This window comes from Oreochromis niloticus, linkage group LG9 (genome assembly GCF_001858045.2).
Source record: "Oreochromis niloticus isolate F11D_XX linkage group LG9, O_niloticus_UMD_NMBU, whole genome shotgun sequence".
In the NCBI taxonomy this organism is placed as follows: domain Eukaryota; kingdom Metazoa; phylum Chordata; class Actinopteri; order Cichliformes; family Cichlidae; genus Oreochromis; species Oreochromis niloticus.
In genome coordinates, this window is record NC_031974.2 from 24,820,713 (window position 1) to 24,839,704 (window position 18,992).

Here is an 18,992-nt window from a genome sequence, read left to right on the forward strand (position 1 = left end):
TGTTGGATCATCATTGTGGCACCATCTATCATTTTTGGAACCTCCACCCAACCTATTGATGAAATTACAGACTATTATTTTAAACTTTTTTTGGGACACACTTCATTGGGTTCCTCAAAGTGTTTTGTTTTTGCCAAAGGAAGAAGGAGGGCAAAGTTTGATTCATTTAGAAAGTAGGAAAGCAGCTTTCAGATTACAGTTTTTACAGAGTTCTTTGTATGGGGATCAAAATGTTTTGTGGAGGCAGGTTACACAGTGTTTATTTTCTAAAGTTGATAATTTGGGGTTTGGTAAAGCTTTGTTTGTTTTTGATCACTCAAGGTATAGTATGAACTGTTTGTCACCTTTCTATGTTAGCATGTTAAAAAACTTGGAGGCTGATGGAAACAGAAAGACTTGGAAAATCTACATCCTTGCATTGGCTATTAATGGAACCTATTCTCAAGGGGTCTCATTTAGGTTCATCCTGGGATGATGGTGTCGGAGCTACTGATGAAAAAGGGGGTTACCACTGTAAAGCATTTGCTTGAACTTGTTGGTGCCAAAATGGACGATTCTGTCTCCTTGGCAAGGAGACTGGAGGTTCGCTCTCTCCGGATTATAGGCTTGATGTTGATGAAAGTCAAGCAAGTGCTATCTGAAGATGATAAAAGGCTTTTGAATGGATGGGTTAATGGACTTTTAATACCTGATAAAATGCATCATTTTTTTAGATTGTGCATTAGTGTGCAGCTTAAGGACTTTGAAAGCCTGGGTCCTTTTTTGGAGAAGGAGAAATATCAGTGGACACCACTGGATTCGGTGAATGGGAAGGTATTGTACAAAAGATGCATTAAGGCTCTGAACAAAGCAAAGTTAAAAGATAAAAATGATATGCCTTGGAGAGATTATTTTAAAGTTGGTTTTGATGTGACACCTGTATGGGGGTTGCTGTACAAGCCACCATTGACTAAGATCACTGGTGATTTACAGTGGTGGATTTTACATGGTATCATTGTGGTTAATGCTTTTGTGTCCATCATTAAGCCTGAGGTTTCAGATAAATGTCCTTTTTGTTCAGTGAGAGAAACTATTTTTCATTGTTTTGTGCAGTGTTTCAGATTAATGGATTTATTTTTTCATTTTTCACGTTCATTTGGAGAATGTTTTTCAAAACAGTGTTTCATTTTTGGTTTCTCATATGACAAAAGAAATAGAAAAAGGGGCGATTGATGATTTTTTTCCTGGGTCAAGCAAAGGTGGCAATTTATTTGAGTAGAAAATATAAGATTGATAATGGACGAAATACTGATTGTGTACAGCTTTTCAAGTGTATGTTAAGAGCAAGAGTGATGTTAGAATATACATATTATTTCAAAATGGATGAGTTGGATTTTTTTCATTTTGGATGTTTTTTGGTTTGGTTTTTTTTTTTGTTATGGTTTTCATGCCATTCTGCAATAAAGCAGCTTTTTGAGTTTAATTCCTGCGTGGTGAGTTTTGCGTTTGGGTCCTTCTCCTGCCTGCACACAGCCGAAACATGACAGTATTTGCTCACAATATATTTATTACAATAAAATTATTAACAATTTAACATGTAAATTTGGTATTTTTTGTGATATTAACTGTTAGCTGATATAAAAGAATAATTCTTCCTATCTAAGCAAAGGTGTCAAGACTCAGCTGTTTGCTGCACAACAACTAAACTGTACTTACTGTGGTGTTACTGTGAAGTTTCTCATGAGATGTGATTATTTTGGTGCAGATGGAGTCACTCCAAATGTGATGAAAGATAACAAAAATGGGTTTCTGCTGTGGCCTGAGTGGCTGCACTGATCAATTACTCATGAAGTAAAACCAGAAAGATTTGGGTAGATTGAGGAAGTTGGTCAACAGGGTCCTGCAGACATGGTTTCTGCAACCTGTGTGAAGACAGACACATAGCTCTCTACAACTGTTTTCTTCTTCTTTATATTCATGTAGCCTGCGACTCTGTCTAATGGTTCTTTTTGTAGTATTTAAGATAACATTTATCTTTTGGGCACCTTTAGATTTATAAATTCAGAGTTCCTCAAAATACCTCCATCAGTCATATTTGGGCCTGTGCAAGACCCACGTGGATGTCAAGACAATTTAATTTATTCATGAATTCATTTGTTTTAAATCATGCCCTGTCCTCTTGTTGTGTTATGTTTTTTTACACATTTCTATCAGTGTTATTTCGGTTATTATATTATCTGTTTTGTAAGACAATGTCTAAGCTGAGAGGCAGGGAAAAAAAGGAACGGTGGAAAAAATAGGAGAAAATATAATAAAAGGTTAGAGCACAAATAGAAAACCACAGTGAATGCTGACTGCTGTACCTGTAAGACAAAACAAGAGAAAACAAAAACAAAAAACAAAACCACACATTATCTGAAACACAAAAATATGAAAATGCATAAATACATACATTAACAGTCCTCTCTTGTGTGTGTGTGTGTGTGTGTGTGTGTGTGTGTGTGTGTGTGTGCGAGTGAGAAAGTGGGTGTATGTCACTTTGTCACAAAATGTACTTGAAAATAACATCCCCAAGAATACCAAAGAAGTTTGAAGTATTATAGATTCTCAGATTTAATGACATAAACTTAATAACAGTATAAAAAATACAAACTCATTTCTAATACCAAAAACCTGAGATTGCACATCTCTGCAACAACTGCACATCCATCCCAGCTGCAGATAGAGAGCCCATAGCGAAAGGGCGAGAGTCCCAGAGAACCAGAGGCAATGGGCAGCCAACCCCAAAGGAGGCCAGTCCCCCTGGCACGAGCTGAGAACAGGGCCTTAGGTGCCCAAGAACCTGGGGGATCCAAGACACTCTGGATCAACACCCCCAGGGGATCAACATGTCATAATGAAATAAACTGAAGAAGTCAATTACACTTTAACCCAAGGACCAATTTTATTCCCTTCACCTGTCAGTGGTTTTAATGTTGTGGCTGATCAGGTCATCAACTCTATTTACAGTCTGTTTTCACTGCTCACATACAGTGGCTTGCAAAAGTATTCGGCCCCCTTGAACTTTTCCACATTTTGTCACATTACAGCCACAAACATGAATCAATTTTATTGGAATTCCAAGTGAAAGACCAATACAAAGTGGTGTACACGTGAGAAGTGGAACGAAAATCATACATGATTCCAAACAGTTTTTTACAAATAAATAACTGAAAAGTGGGGTGTGCGTAATTATTCAGCCCCCTGAGTCAATACTTTGTAGAACCACCTTTTGCTGCAATTACAGCTGCCAGTCTTTTAGGGTATGTCTCTACCAGCTTTGCACATCTAGAGACTGAAATTCTTGCCAATTCTTCTTTGCAAAGTACAAAGTATTGACTCAGGGGGCTGAATAATTACGCACACCCCACTTTTCAGTTATTTATTTGTAAATAATGTTTGGAATCATGTATGATTTTCGTTCCACTTCTCACGTGTACACCACTTTGTATTGGTCTTTCACTTGGAATTCCAATAAAATTGATTCATGTTTGTGGCTGTAATGTGACAAAATGTGGAGAAGTTCGAATACTTTTGCAAGCCACTGTATTTCTTGTACAATTTGTACAATTTTTTTTAAAATTCTTTTAATTTTGGTTTGACAACTTTATGTGTTTGTTTATTTTAAAATCTTAATGTGTTCAGAAAGAGACTCAACAGCCAGCCTTTACTGTGGTGCACTAACTGCCTGTGTACTTTCTCATGGTTTATGATTATTTTTAGTGCTTATGTGGTCACTGCAAATGTGCTAAAAGATGGCTTCAATGGAGAAGGACTGTATTTTGAGGAAGTTGGTCAACAAAGTCCTGTGAGCAAAATTTCTGCTGTCCACATTCGTGTTCTGCTCACCATTCTTTTCTTGTTTTGTTTTGTTTTAAAGTCACCATATTTGGATGAAAGGGTGCAAATCTCCATCCGTCTATCTATTTCCTTCTGCTTATCTGGGTTTGGGTAACATGGGCAGCAGTTTAAGCAGCCCACACTTCTCTCACCGAGGACACCTCTTCAAGATCATCCAGGGGGACACCGAGTCGTTCCTAAGCTTGCCAAGAGCTGTGGTCTTAAACCACCTCTCACAGATTACCTCAAGGAATACATGAGTCCATCACATGGCTAACAGTCAGTGTTCACAATGACATTCATATTTACAGTCCATTTTAAGTCTCCCGCTAATCTCACACACCCATTAGACTGACATTTGAAGCTGGTATTTAGCATATTTGGCCACGTTCATGCCGACACTCCTCTGTCTGCCTGTGTTTGGACTGCATTGGGCATTCTGCGATGTTGCTTGCTAGTTTGTTGTGTAATAAAAACTTTGACCTATTTGACCTTTTTGACCTGCTAAATTTGATCTAACAGAAGTCAATCACAACAGATCATGGATCTTTTTTCATTTCTAATATGTGATCTTTTTTCATGAAAAATGAAACTTGCACTCAAAAATATGGGCTCTAGTTAGACAGAGTGTAACTGACATTTACACCAAATGAATACATGAACAATTTGTAACAACATGTTTTTCAATAAAAACATGTCAGTTTTTTGTTTCAGTAAATCAGAATTTTAGTCTCTCATTCTTTCAGCAATATTTGAGTTTAGACAGCTTCACTATACCTGTGTACCTAATGACTGGTATTCCAGCATAATTTAATGTGAGTTATTGAATATATTTTGTAAAAATGTGCAGATGTGAGATAAGTCAAATTAGTCAAAAGGTCTTTGATAGTATAGCTAATCCGACACTTCAAAGATGTAATGTCTGACTTTTATCACAGGAGAAGAATTCACTTTATTTTTCTCAGGGGCATCGCATGACATCATTGGCAGCTTCTGACCACCAAACTGACCTTATTGCACCTTCTTAAACAGCATGTTCTCTTTCTGTACTTCCTTCTTTCTAACATCGGCCGGGCGACACAGTTCACTGTAATTCTGCTAAAACTGCAAAATGATAAAACTACACCTGGGCTTGTTTGGTAAGGAAACATTTTATTGCTTAAAATAATATATTATATCTTACATTATATATGGCTTATATTCAATAACTTTCTGCACTAAATGTTTATTTTTTTATCTTTGTTTTACTGCACTGACAGCTACATATAAAGTAATCTTATTTACTGATGTTTTACTTTTACATATGCACCTTTATGTTATTATAATTTTTATATTTCAACTAATTTCAAAGCAAAGCACTATAGGAAAAGAAAAAGAAATGTGTGGCTGCACAGGGGATGTTTTTGTTGTGCAGCTCATGTGTGAAATGAATTAAACTGATATTGACTGATTTTTATTTATTTGTGTGTGGGGGGTAAATCCAGGCAATCGAGCTCCGGCTGTGAACGTTATGACAGTCGACGTGTTACTGATTGTCCTGTTTGTATCAGGTGAGGTCTTCAATATTCCAAATATATTATTGGAGTTATTTTATATTGTGAATTGTGATGTGCCTTTAAATTGAAATGCTTTAGGTAGGAAATGTTAACAACAGAGGAAAAACAGCACTTTGGTGGCAATTTCATGCACTACAGTAGACAGTTATTAAAACTCTGATTGTGAAGAACTGCATCATACATCCACACAGCAGCTGGTGGTGGAAATGTTCCTGTCATCTATAGAATATCAAAATATACAGACACATACAATGTGTTAATGGATTAATCATTACATTGTATTTACAGGTGCTTTGGCTGGTTGTACTAATGAAACAGCACTCTTCATAACTGCACCAAAGAAGCTGGAAGCACTGAGTGGATCTTGTTTGCAAATCCCATGTAGCTTCAGACTCAAAGACGAACAGAAATTTAACAGCACAAGAAAAATCTTTGGAGTGTGGATTAAAAATCAACCTGAATTTGCCAACGATCCGAACAATGTGATCTTCAACAGTAGTGGAGCAGTTAGCATCTATCCAATGAGTATTACTGGGAACCTGAGTCAGAGAGACTGCACCACTCTGTTTTCTGATTTAACCACAAACTACACAGACAAATACTTCTTCAGAGTAGAGACAGAAACATTCAAGGCAACAGCTTCTTGTGATCCTCTTCAAATAACAGTCAGAGGTAACAGCGCGTTTGTTTGTTTGTTTGTTTGTTTGTTTTTTGTTTGTTTGTTTGTTTTCATTAATTTATTTGACCTGTTGATAAACTAACAGTTAGGACTTACTATTTTTTTATGTATTGTTTGATTATAATCAATATCTCTTGAGCAAATTTTGTGTTACAGTCGTAATGATCGTCCCAGCATGACACTCAGGAGATTGCTTCTTTTTATAAAATCTGCTCTGCTGTTATTTTAAGGACTTGATTACGTTTAGAAATCAAAGTATGAATTTTAAATAAGTTTGCACATTTGAATCAGTGGTACAAACTGCAGTGTGATTTTATAATGAATATGTATGTGAAACCACAGATTCTCCTTGGAGGCCCAATATTACAATCCCAGGTGATCTGAAGGAGAAGGAGTCTGTCACTATAACCTGCTCAGCTCTCACTCCCTGTCCACACTCCCCTCCTCAACTCACCTGGAATCTCCAACAAGACTCTCACAACAAAATAGAGGAAAACACAGATGGAAGCTTTACAACTAAAATCCAGCAGACCATCACTCTGTCAGACACACATGATGGAAAGAAGATCAGCTGCTCTGCCAGATATCCTGTGAACCAAGGAAAAGACACCAAGACAGCAGAGACAGAAGAGACTCTCAGTGTTTCAAGTACGACAGAATTTTTTGCAATGTGGAAGTCAGAAGGTTGATAAAAAGAAAACAAAAGAAAACAAAAGAAAAGAAAAAATATCCCCAAACTTTTTGGGAGGATGTATTTGAACAGTTTCTCAAACTGGTTTGACTGGAATGTGTTGCTGAATCCTGCAACATGATTTATGGGATGTCAGCTGTAATAAATAAATGTTATTCCTTTTATATATTTCATCAGATGCTTCTGAAAACACCTCAGTATCTAGTTACGTCCTATTTTATTTATCTTTATATTTATTTATATGCTTGGAGGTGATGTGAAAAAGCCAACAGCGCTTGCATCTCTATATCCACATTATTATGTCTTGTTTTACTCACATAAAGTTTGTTTGTCTGTTAGGAAAACAGAATGTTCAACTGGGATCATTTCTTGGAGGAATCACTGTGATCATCTTACTGATCTGCTTGATTATCTGTGCTCGGTAAGTATGGCATACTGAAGTAGAAAACAAGATCAGTTACTGTTACTTAAACTAAATGAGAGGATAGTTATATTTTATTTTCTCCTATGTTATCCAGGTGGTTAAAGTCAAAACATCAAACTAAACAACAGACTCAGGTAAGAAAATACTAAACATCTCTGTAGTTTACTAAATTGTTGATTATATACTATAGTATGTTTGTAAAATCAGCCCATTCACCTACCTTTAATGTCTAAAAACACGATTAAGAATTGACTTAACACAAAAGCTCACCACTTTGTCGTGTTTGTTTTTTCTCAAGGAAGTACAGGAGAATGTCGTTTAATAGATTTGATTTGCTTCAGCAGTTGAAATTACAAGTTTGCAGCACTCGACCTCGATGTGAAGTTAGCCGTCTGTCTTCACACAAAGGATGACCCTCAGATTAAGCCATTCAGTTGTATGCCACAATAATAACAAGTATTACTATCTACCTTTCTCCGGAAGTGACATGGCAGCTGTGTCCCTGCCAGATGTTCTCCTCTCTCTCCTTCATGTCCAACCTTGTATTGTATCTACTCCTTTCCTGGAATAACAGAAACAAGACACCTCCCTGCCGAATTTTGATTGTTAATATTATCCTACTAATTCTATTTATTATTTAAGTTCGGGACATTCTGTTCGGACTCCCTTGGCCCAGAAAATATCATCCTGATGTTAACCAGTGTGATGTGTAAGCATGTTTTGCAAAACCCTCAGCACTTATGCGTCAATCACAATAATTCCCTAACCCTAACCCATAGCGCTGAAGCGTTTGGCCCTCAAAACATGGAGTGCCAAGTGTTAATGAGCAAATAGCAATGTGTATATAAAAAAATCATTAAAAAACAGCTTTATTTATACATTTTATTCATAAAAAATCCCTCCTTTCACATGTATTCTATGCACTGTTGAGTAAGTTACTTTGAAAAAGTAATTAATTACAGTTACTAGTTACTTCTTCAAAAAAGTAACTGAGTTAGTAACTGAGTTACAATATTCTAAAAGTAACTATTGCGTTACTTTAAAAAAAACTCTGGGATCCAGGGTATAACTGCCCATTTTTAACTACTTTTGATTTTCCCTCTAAATTTCACCTTTTTTTCACCTTTGCCACTCCAAATATTTCTGTCCACTATAAAGGAGAACATCACAGCCTGATACCTGCAGGTCTGACAGCAGCAGGTGTATCACTCCTGTTTCTACCTGGAGACAGCAGTCGCCTCATTGTTCTGACACACAACACAAAACTATCCACAACACTACACACTAACTACACAAGACAACACATTAACTACACACTCCAAACATGCTAAACGTCACAAATCTCTCACATCTCAAAACTCGCTCTCTCTCTTTTTCTGCTGTCTTTTTCTCTCTCTCTCTCTGTCTCTCTCTCCCTAAAACGTCCCACTCTTCCTAAACAACCATGTCATGTTACCATATCATTTTTGATTGGTCGGCATGGTGCATTTTTCCACCAAGACGAAAGGGCAGGGTTTTTTTTATTTATTTATTTATTTTGTTCATAAGCAGAGGGTGCTTGCTGGCGCTGTCCTTAGACTTTAAATGTGACGAAACTATTCAGGAAAAAACGCCGCGTATATGTTGATTATCATGACTCTGGTTTTACGTGGCCTATCAACACAATTTAAAAACTGGTATATATCACCTTGTTGCTTTGTCATCTTGAAGTGGTCATGTGATTGGCTTACCACGACTACTTTATTCTTCCTCAATCAAACAGCAGCACTCATGCCATTGTTTTGCCCCCTAGCTACAGGTGTTGTGCCAAAAAGTGATCGTCGGGCAGAAAGTGATTGCCGTCCGCGGGAGCGCGCAAAGCTGCTTAAAGCTGTAGCCTCCAGATTACTTATGTATACAGCTACTTCCGTGCAAATGATATAAGGTGCGGTAAGCTGAACACAGCTTCAACCCTCTGTTTGCTGAAAAATAGTAACGCGACCGCACCGCATTTTCTTCTTAGTAACGGTAACGGCGTTGTAACGATAGAAATAGTAATTAGTTAGATTACTCGTTACTGAAAAAAGTAACGCCGTTACTTTTAACGCCGTTATTCCCATCACTGATTCTATGTGTGATTTAAAAAACATGTTTTGTTCAGCCTGCTATCCCACAACTTCCCATTCTGTGTGATACTCAGCCTTTCAGCCTTTCTCTCTTAAATCGAGTGGAATCCTTTGCTCAAGTCAGTGCTAAGTCAGCTGTCGGCCTCCTTTGCTGAGTCACAAATTTCCCTTTTTGGTTCGTTTTATAGATTCAAGCACATGAAGAGCCGTTTGTTGAAGAGCCAGCAAGTAAAACAGAAGGAGAAGAAGAAAACATCCATTATGAAGAGATCAACTTGTTTTCACTGGGATATGAAGCATCCTCTGAGTCAGTGCAGGACAGAGGACAGCAGCAGGATACGGTGTATTCACAGGTGAAATTCAGTGAGCCAAAAACAGCTTAACAGAGGGTGGTGATGGCCAACAGCAACACTTCTCTCAAGTAAAGAAAAAATGAGAACTGTTGCAAAATAACTACATTAAGAAAGAGTGTTAAAAAAGAAAAACACACATTGGAACTGTAAATAAGTCATTTTCACTCCACGGTTAAGTGAAATAAAACTAAACAGCTCCTGGAAGCCGTTTTTTATGTTCAGTGCATTGTGCTAACGTCGTACAGGTGTTTTGAGATTTTGAATTCTAATTATTAATCTGTGTAAAAAAAGAAGTTACAAACATGACTTTTCTCTATGCCTACAACATTGTGCAATGACTGCCTGCAGGAGCAAGTGGGGGTCATATGATTTGGGGGTTTTCTCTGTATATATTATTGTAGGGTCAACCTTACAATATAAAGTGCCTTGAGGTGACTGTTGTTGTGATGTGATGCTTTATAAATAAAATTGAATTAAAATTGAATGTAAAATTGTCACTTTCAGCCAACAGTCAGCTGGGAGTGCTGCTTCTCCTTGGGTGTATCTTTTCCACTATAAACTTTCACAGAATTGCAAAGTGTCACCAAGAGATGGCGCTTTTTTCAAAACAAATTTGACTTGGATAGTTACCAAGAGAAGATTTTCTCAATATTATTGTAGGGTGTTTACATTATAATATAAGGCACCTTGAGGTCACTGTGTGTTATATGAATAAAACTGAATTGAATTGAATTGAATTACACATTCATTTGATAGTTTTTGTTTGTAAAAATCTTCACTCAGTAATATGAAATCGCATTAGGGCCACTGGGGAAAAAAGTAGGGAAGTGTTTTTTTGAATATTTTTTTTCATTATATGATCATTATGCTATGATGATGATGATGCCTTGATTGCACAATCAAAAGAAACAATACAGAAAATGTATAAAACACATATCAGTTAATATCACTTCATTGCAGTGTTAAAAATATTCTAGCCTGGGAAACTGGCAGTGATGTTTGCATTGTCACTCATCAAGACCAGATTGATTGCAAAAAAAATTCTTTCTCTCTGTCAGCACATGGAGTTTTTGTCCCTATAACTAACTAACTAGCTTAACTAGCTCAAAAAATACTGCAGGGTCGACACTTATTTGTCGACATGTACCACTTGCTGGATTTGAATTGTCCCTTCAAAGTGCAACATTTTTGAACTAGAGTATTAAAATGAATCACAAAGGTGATTTACTAAGATTAACAGCAGACTACTCAAGTAATGCCATCCAAAAAGCAAGCAGGCATGACAGTGATCGTTGCCTATTAATTTATTTGGAAAGCGTAGTGAGGATTACCAGTAGTTTAAACATAGTGACAGAGTAGTGCTCTCTGCATTTGGTGTCAAACGTTTGTGCTGCAAAAATTGTTGTTTTTAATTCTGTTTAAAATAGAACTTTATAGAACTCTTAGAAATCTTATGATTTCTAAGCAGGCTCTCGTTTTGACCAATGAAAGACCGAGGCAGGCCTGCTTTAACCTGATCCATGTGAAACAGCTGTTGGGGGGCTATGACACCCCCTTCTCCTGAAGCCAGCAATCAGAGAGAAACCGAAAGTTTTAACCCATGGCCGCATCTGTAGCTCCTCCTTGGACCATCAGTAGAGTAGTTAGAGAGAAGAGGTGTCCCTCTCTTCAGCCAATGAGAAATATAACAAATTACCAACCTAATTACCTTCTGAAACTTGTAGAGTTTTTGAAATCTGAAGCTCTTCTCTGAGCCCTTGGCACTTCTCCACCTTCTCGTTTTCCTTCTTCCTGATGTTGCTGTCATTCGGTATCGCTACGTCCATCACTATGGTCGTCTTCCTCTGCTTGTCCACTACTACTATGTCCAGTTGGCCACCACCATTTTGTCCATCTGTATCTGGAAATCCCACAGGATCTTAGCATAGGGACGTCTCTCATTTTCACTTCAGGACTTCCAGGCTATACTTGGCACTAGAGATGGCACGATACCACTTTTTTATGTCCGATACCGATATCATAAATTTGGATATCTGCCGATACCGATATGAATCCGATATAGTGTGTTTTTTAATCAATAAAACTGTTTTTTTAATATTTTGCTGCATTTTGTATAAGTTCATACTCCAGTTTAAATAAACAACAACACTAAAGCTATTCTGTTATACCTGTATGTAAAAAATACACTGCGCCCAAAATATTTCATAGTTCAGCAACACTGATGAATCTAATAAACTTAAACCTGCTTCATCCTTCCTATTCTGGTATTTTAAAGAGTACTTAGCAGAAATATTAAGCAACCTAACTAATAGGGTTGGAAACTGCCAGCAAAAGAAAATAGGGAACGACCCTCCACCTCATGATGCTTAATCGACATAATCAACTTTAATTTGATGCAGGGTGGAAAAAATGCACAGAAATAAATTATTTTTCAAGAATAATTAAATAGATTCAACATCTTTCTTCAACAGAATTGCAGACTGCACAGATGGTACCTTCCCAAAGGAAAAAGTACTATAGCTTCCTAGGGTATATTAGACTCAATAGTTACTATATACAGTAATGGACTTCTATACATTTTACATCAGATTAAAACTTTGGGTGTAAGATTCAGATAATTATTTATTAAAAGCTAGACATTTTAAATGAGAATAAGAAAGAAAAGTATGTCTTTTTGCCCCCCTTTTCCTTGTTAATGCCCTATCGGCCCCCCTGGCTAAACTTTGCTAGATCCGCCCCTGTTCCCAACACTGATGATATGATATGATGAATAATAAAGTGTCTGTTTGTGGCCAATTTACTTCTCTGGTGAAGAAATGATCAATTAAAAATAGAACCTTACTGAGGAAGTCGGTCAAAAGGGTTCTACAAACACAGTTTCTGTCAGATCTGTGAGTACAGACATGCAGCCTTTTACAACAACATTTCTTAATCATGTGGTCAGTGATTCTGTGTACTGATTATTTGTGTGTGTTCATTTTTTAAAATATTATCTTTTCAGTAAATACATGGACGTGTCCATTCATGTCACCCATCAGTGGTATGATTGTTGTGTGTGACTGGTAATTCTAAATAAATTTACTTTATAACTAATACAGTTCGTGCGGAATCAACTGTCATAACTGATTGTGTTCATATAAAAATACAAAAACTTTATTTACACAAACCAGGAATGGGTTATCATGGTTACTAGTGCCAATTTATGTATGAAATGATTTCATCTTTTGATTCCATAAGCGATGAGTTTTGTGACAGTCCAATCTGTGAACTTCATAACAAATATGTTACTCAGTCTCCTCTTTTTTGCAAGCCTCATTTCAGTCATTCACTGTCTAACAGATCAGTGCAGACAGAGATACTTTACAAAGACACATTTACACTAAATCTGTTGACAATAATGGGGAAAGGAAAAGAAAACAACACTTCTCTGTTGAAATGCATTTATTCAAACATTCATCATAGATTTTCATGATGATCCTCTTCGTGTAAATGTAACCCATATGAAATACAGGGCTACTAAACTCCTCATTTGACGGTATTGCTTGATGTATGCACATATACATCTGCATGAACTAAAGACAGCCATTTACTTTTTCATCTTTAATCTGATTAAATTGTATAAACTGGCAGATATTGCTACGTCTCTGGATGGAACATCTAGAAAATGGAGAGTGGAATATGTAAACAAGTCTAACGGGTTATTCTGAAACACTCGGCACAATTGCTTTCAGTGTTTGAAAAGCCTCGCTTTGCCTATAATTAAGCATCACTAACTCAAGATGAACTGAACTCAGATTAAAGTTAGCTCAGAGCTTACCTTTACATGAGTCCGGCCAACAAACTAACAGAAACTCTGCGACAAAGCTGGAGCTCTTTCCAAACACAAACAACGGATCAGGGAGCAAAGACCCATGGTGCTTAATGGTAACCTCATCCCACTTCCGGTTAATCGCTGTACAGAAAGGGGCTGCAATTTATTCGGGAGCCCAACAGGGGGAGCTCCAGAGTCGAGTATAAAGTTTAAAGAGGTACCAGTCCAGATCCCTGCTTCCTCTTTTTCCTAATCACCTTACCTTAATGTGGATTACAAATGTGTTGAAAGGAAGGAACGATATGAAGGAGAATTGACGAGGAGCTAAGAAAAGAGAAGTGTGGTGCTCAGAGAATCAGACTGATCTGACAATAAAGCAATCTTCTTTTTTTTATAAAAACAAAAAATAAAGTAATCTGATGAAGGATGTACTGAATCTGCTGTGTGGGAACTAAAAAACACTGAAGATGGACTACAAAAATGTGTCTTACATACTTTGCCCGTTGTGTTCTTAGTGTTTTTTTGAATGGAGCTCGTGTAAAAACAACAAAATTCTCATCCTAACTCATCAAATGTGCGACACATGGTCAGGCTCCCTCTGGTTCACTTCTCGACGCGCTGTGTATCCCCCTCGCGTCGAGAACTGACGTGCAGGGTCCTCTTATTGAATGCTATAGAGCTCCCTAAATGTTGTTTATTGACAACAAGAGACTGCCACGGAAGAGCCCGTTGTCCGTATATTTATATATTTCCGAAATCACATTGTAGTGACGTGTACTGAACACAGTAAATTATATAATGTAAACAACTAACTGAAAAACAGTAGATAAATTAAATACAGGCTATTACTTTTGTATCGTTTATTGCATTGATGGAGGGAGTGATGTATACTGGGTAATGGTACAGCTAGCGACTGGGTAACGTTATTCACCCGCTTCGGATGTTATTAGTCCATACCATAGGTGTTATTAGCAGAAATCAGGCCCATAGATATGGGCCTGATTTCACAGTCGCACAGTGAGTCTGATCCTATGCTGTGAATGTATGACAAGTATGTGATCAAAGCTACTTATGTTCACAGCATGTAATAATGCTGGCAGTCCAGGTTGTTGTGAAGGCTCACCTTTCAGCACATTCACTTCACCAGATGCACCTTGTTTCTTTTCCTCACCTTTGATTGGGTGTGGTGCTTGCCCTTAATTGCACTCACCTGTCACTCGTTATATAAGGACTGCACTCACCTTTCTTCACTCCCACATGGGGCGGCAGCTGAGGTGAGTTTCTGTTTGAGTCTCCTGAGTTCATGTATTATTTTGAGTTACTTAAATCATACTTTATTTCCTTTCAGAGATAGCAGTCCATGTGTGTCTTTCCTTCTTTCCTTTATTGATTTGAGAATAAAAGGAGAACCCTGTGAATGATTGATGACTGCTTATTAGTGATGGGCAGATGAAGCTTCATGAAGCACTGAAGCTTTTCATCCAATTGGTTCACCCCAGCGCAAAGCTTCGTGAAGCTTCATTTGCTCTAGTAGGACATCTAGTGGACGTGAAAATATTAGTTGCCATGAATTTGAAGAGTGTGACATTTTGCACACAGCCTGTAAATGTCAACAACAAAAGGAGTGTGTAAAACATGTATATTGTAGTGATGGCAGTATAATGTGTATATTTATACTGGCAGTATGGAAAATGATCATTTGGAAATGCTTAAAATGGAAATGATCATTTACTGCGAGGTGAGGTGTGGTTGGGGTGTGGAAAGTGGTTGTGCTTTTGTAACGTTGAGGTATGGACAGCTACACACTGAGGCTTTGAGCCTCAGTCCTGCCTCTTCACATTTTATTCTGTAAAAACTACATTGTCACTGCTTTTATGACCTTTTTAGTGGGGAGAACATAGCTAGGATTTAATGATTTAACAAATCTTTTAACACTAGAAGTCCCAGAGAAGAGCCATTTGGCTTTTCTACCTATAAAACCCACGGTCGAGCCAAATGGCTGGTAGGCTTTTAGCTAATATCCTTAATCACCTTTGAACAGCTGCTTTTGTTATGTAAATAAGGTGGGGCAATGCTGAACCACTTGGAGTGGTTAGTTTCCTGAGCCACAAGGAAACTTGTGTTTCAGTTTGCCTTAGGGAGAAATCAACACACATGGGTGTATTTCCTTTATTGCTGAGATTTATTGATAAAACAGTACAAAAAAACAAAACAAAAAAACAACCATTTGTACACATATTTACAAATAACAATAAAAAGTGAATGAGTACATTTCAACATTTTCAGCAATCACTCACAATCCTGGCACTGCTATGGTATCTGTAGTCTGCATTTACCACATGTGTATCTGTAGCAGTGAACACATCGCACAGTGGCATGATTGTTCTTGCATTTGTGTTTGACCTGACACGTGGCTCTTTTTCCAGGGCTAGGTGTGGAGGGTTGTGTCCGAAGCAACTGTTCTTTTCTTGCCTTCTTCCCAGCCATATGAGAGTTAGCCAACTCTCTTGCAAACTCCACCAGGAAGTCCACCCGTCTTTCCTGCGTCCCGGTGCATGCTTGATACAGCACATGTGCATTCAGTGCTGCCATGTCAATCATGTTATGGAACACGGCAACTGGCCAGCACCGTGTTCCTCTGTGGACCGTGTACTCCCGCACCATCTGGTCCATCACATCCACGCCACACTTTGTGGTGTTGTAAAGGGTGACAGTGTTTGGCTTCCTTTTGGTGGTGTTATCAGTCTGAACCACGCTGTGCATGCTGCTAAGAATATAGACTGTCTTCTTCTGTTTGGCCGCATACGCTGTCAGCGTGGCAGCAGAGGCTGAAAACACCTAAGAAATAAGATAAATTGTTATTTCCATAGCACTTTTACACACAATGAAACACATGAACATAGAACCACAAAAGACCTGCAGCCTACCTGAGTGGTGAATTCATTGCGATTTGTGTATCTAGCGGATTGAGGAATTTCCCGGCGAATCTTGTTGACTGTGCCGAGGATGGTGGTTTTCCGTCTAAGAAGTTTAAGAAGCCTGCGACCTAAAATCCAAGTACATTTGCAATGTCCTCCCATATCTTGGCAAGGACCCCAATCGTCCCAGTGGGGAGAGACTGTCTGAAAATGTAGTGATGAGGCTGATGGAACCATTCCTAGACAAGGGCAGAAATGTTACCACGGACAATTTCTTCACATCACTTTCACTTGCGCAAAAACTTCTTAGACGGAAAACCACCATCCTTGGCACAGTCAGCAAGATTCGCCGGGAAATTCCTCAATCCGCTAGATACACAAATCGCAATGAAATCAACACTCAGGTAGGCTGCAGGTCTTTTGTGGTTCTATGTTTATGTGTTTCATTGTGTGTAAAAGTGCTATGGAAATAGCAATTTATCTTATTTCTTAGGTGTTTTCAACCTCTGCTGCCACGCTGACGGCGTATGCAGCCAAACGGAAGAAGACAGTCTATATTCTTAGCAGCATGCACAGCGTGGTTCAGACTGATAACACCACCAAAAGGAAGCCAAACACTGTCGCCCTTTACAACACCACAAAGTGTGGCGTGGGTGTGATGGACCAGATGGTGCGGGAGTACACGGTCCTATAACATGATTGACATGGCAGCACTGAATGCACATGTGCTGTATCAAGCATGCACCGGGACGCAGGAAAGACGGGTGGACTTCCTGGTGGAGTTTGCAAGAGAGTTGGCTAACTCTCATATGGCTGGGAAGAAGGCAAGAAAAGAACAGTTGCTTCGGACACAACCCTCCACACCTAGCCCTGGAAAAAGAGCCACGTGTCAGGTCAAACACAAATGCAAGAACAATCATGCCACTGTGCGATGTGTTCACTGCTACAGATACACATGTGGTAAATGCAGACTACAGATACCATGGCAGTGCCAGGATTGTTAGTGATTGAAATGTACTCACTCACTTTTTATTATTATCTGTAAATATGTGTACAAATGGTTGTTTTTGTAGAAATATTTTTTTGGTTTTTTTGTACTGTTTTTATCAATAAATCTTTTGGAGATTTATTTTCCTGGATGATTTAGAATGCATCAAGACGAACACAAAATGAAGTTCACAGCTTTTAGCAGTTCCCCCTCCCCACACACAAACAAAGAGGCAGTTTGCAATTAGAAATCCGCAATCATTCACACACCCCCACTCCCCTCCACAATTCTCAGGTAACGACCCAATTTACATATGAATTGATGCTAACAGACTAGCCAAGTTAGCTTCCACTTGGCTGACAGAGGGTTAGAAAAGCCTGGGACTTCTAGTGTTAAATCTTTTGTCCTCCACAATGCTAAATGGCTGGGAGTCCTCAATCACCATGCTAACCAGGTCTCCATCTATTTGAGATTGTTCTCCTGAGGAAAGACAATAAAAACAAAGCACAAATATAAATATCACACACGTAACTTATTACAGTTGTATAATATTGTTCTATCATTTAGTAAGATTACTGCATGCTATATTATCATGGCATTTGATGGCTCACCTGGTCTTGCTCTACAATCGGTGTTCCCCTTATTCTCATGCAAAGCTCTGTAGTGCCGAAGCATGGATGATGTGTTGTTGTTATATCCCAGCTCCCTGGCACATAGCAAACACTTCACCTTGTACAAAAGTAAAGACAGCTTAACATACATTGTATTGCACCATCAGTATTATGAAAATACATCATCTGTAGAAATTTGCATACCTTGTTGGGAGGAATAAGATCAAAATGTTCCCACACAGGGGAAGACATCCTCCTCTTCTTAGCTGGCTCCATTCTCTCCTGACTTTCTCTCCTCACTCTCATAAACCTCCAAACTTTTTCCAAACTGTCTCCAAACTCTCAGTAACCGCAACTCTCCATCAAACACCCACATTTTGAATGAAGTCTGAGGGGTTTATATCGCTGTCATAGCTCGCGGCAAAGTTCGAACCGCTTCATGAACCAGTCACGTGGTTTAGCCGGGCAGCGAGGCTTCGGACGTCATCATTTTCAGCTCCTCCCATAAACGAAGCAAGCCTCGATACGCGCTTCACGGAAACGCCCCATCTGTTACTTGACACACGCTTCGAAGCCTCGATACAGAACGTCCCATCACTACTGCTTATTCTCATTCTAATCGGATGAGCCCATGATGATGACTACCTAAACCCTGAACCTTCCTTCCGTCATAACATGGTCCTCTGAGCCGGAGCAGTGTTAGCGTCATGGATTCAAAGCAGCCATTGACTGAAGGTTTGAGACGATCCAGTCGTGATAGTCAACCTCCTGCCCACCTGCAGCAGTATGACGTTCAGTACCCTGGAAGTATAAGTGCTAGATGTGATACAGAGAGTCAAACAGAATGCCAGCATAGTGACAGACACACATGTGCTGCAGGATCCTGACGGAGAGTCAGAAAGTCAACCAGAGACATCCCCTGCTCCTTTACCCACCAATCAAGATGAGGTGATGAGGGAACTCCTGGTGACGATGAGGGAGATTAGGCAATTTATGAT

General features: G+C 38.6%; 1 protein-coding gene and 1 long non-coding RNA gene across 2 annotated transcripts; both read left to right on the top strand.

Moving 5' to 3' along the window:
* Positions 1-4,911: 4,911 nt before the first annotated feature.
* On the top strand, positions 4,912-6,782 carry LOC100692301 (myelin-associated glycoprotein-like). Its single transcript, XM_025910212.1, has 4 exons — positions 4,912-4,997; positions 5,343-5,408; positions 5,703-6,086; positions 6,436-6,782. The coding sequence occupies exons 1-4, from the start codon at positions 4,970-4,972 to the stop codon at positions 6,780-6,782; spliced, it is 825 nt and encodes a 274-aa protein (XP_025765997.1). The 5' UTR covers positions 4,912-4,969.
* A 341-nt stretch (positions 6,783-7,123) lies between these two features.
* LOC112847809 (uncharacterized) lies at positions 7,124-10,388 on the top strand. Its single transcript, XR_003221596.1, has 3 exons — positions 7,124-7,205; positions 7,303-7,342; positions 9,502-10,388. It is a non-coding gene; the product is annotated as an uncharacterized LOC112847809 (long non-coding RNA).
* The last annotated feature ends 8,604 nt before the right edge of the window (positions 10,389-18,992 follow it).

Excerpts from the sequence above, each read along its gene's own strand:
- LOC100692301 (XM_025910212.1), top strand. The coding sequence starts at position 4,970 with ATGATAAAACTACACCTGGGCTTGTTTG. Across the intron at positions 4,998-5,342 it reads ACTACACCTGGGCTTGTTTG|GCAATCGAGCTCCGGCTGTG; the intron begins GTAAGGAAACAT and ends GGGTAAATCCAG. Across the intron at positions 6,087-6,435 it reads TCTTCAAATAACAGTCAGAG|ATTCTCCTTGGAGGCCCAAT; the intron begins GTAACAGCGCGT and ends GTGAAACCACAG.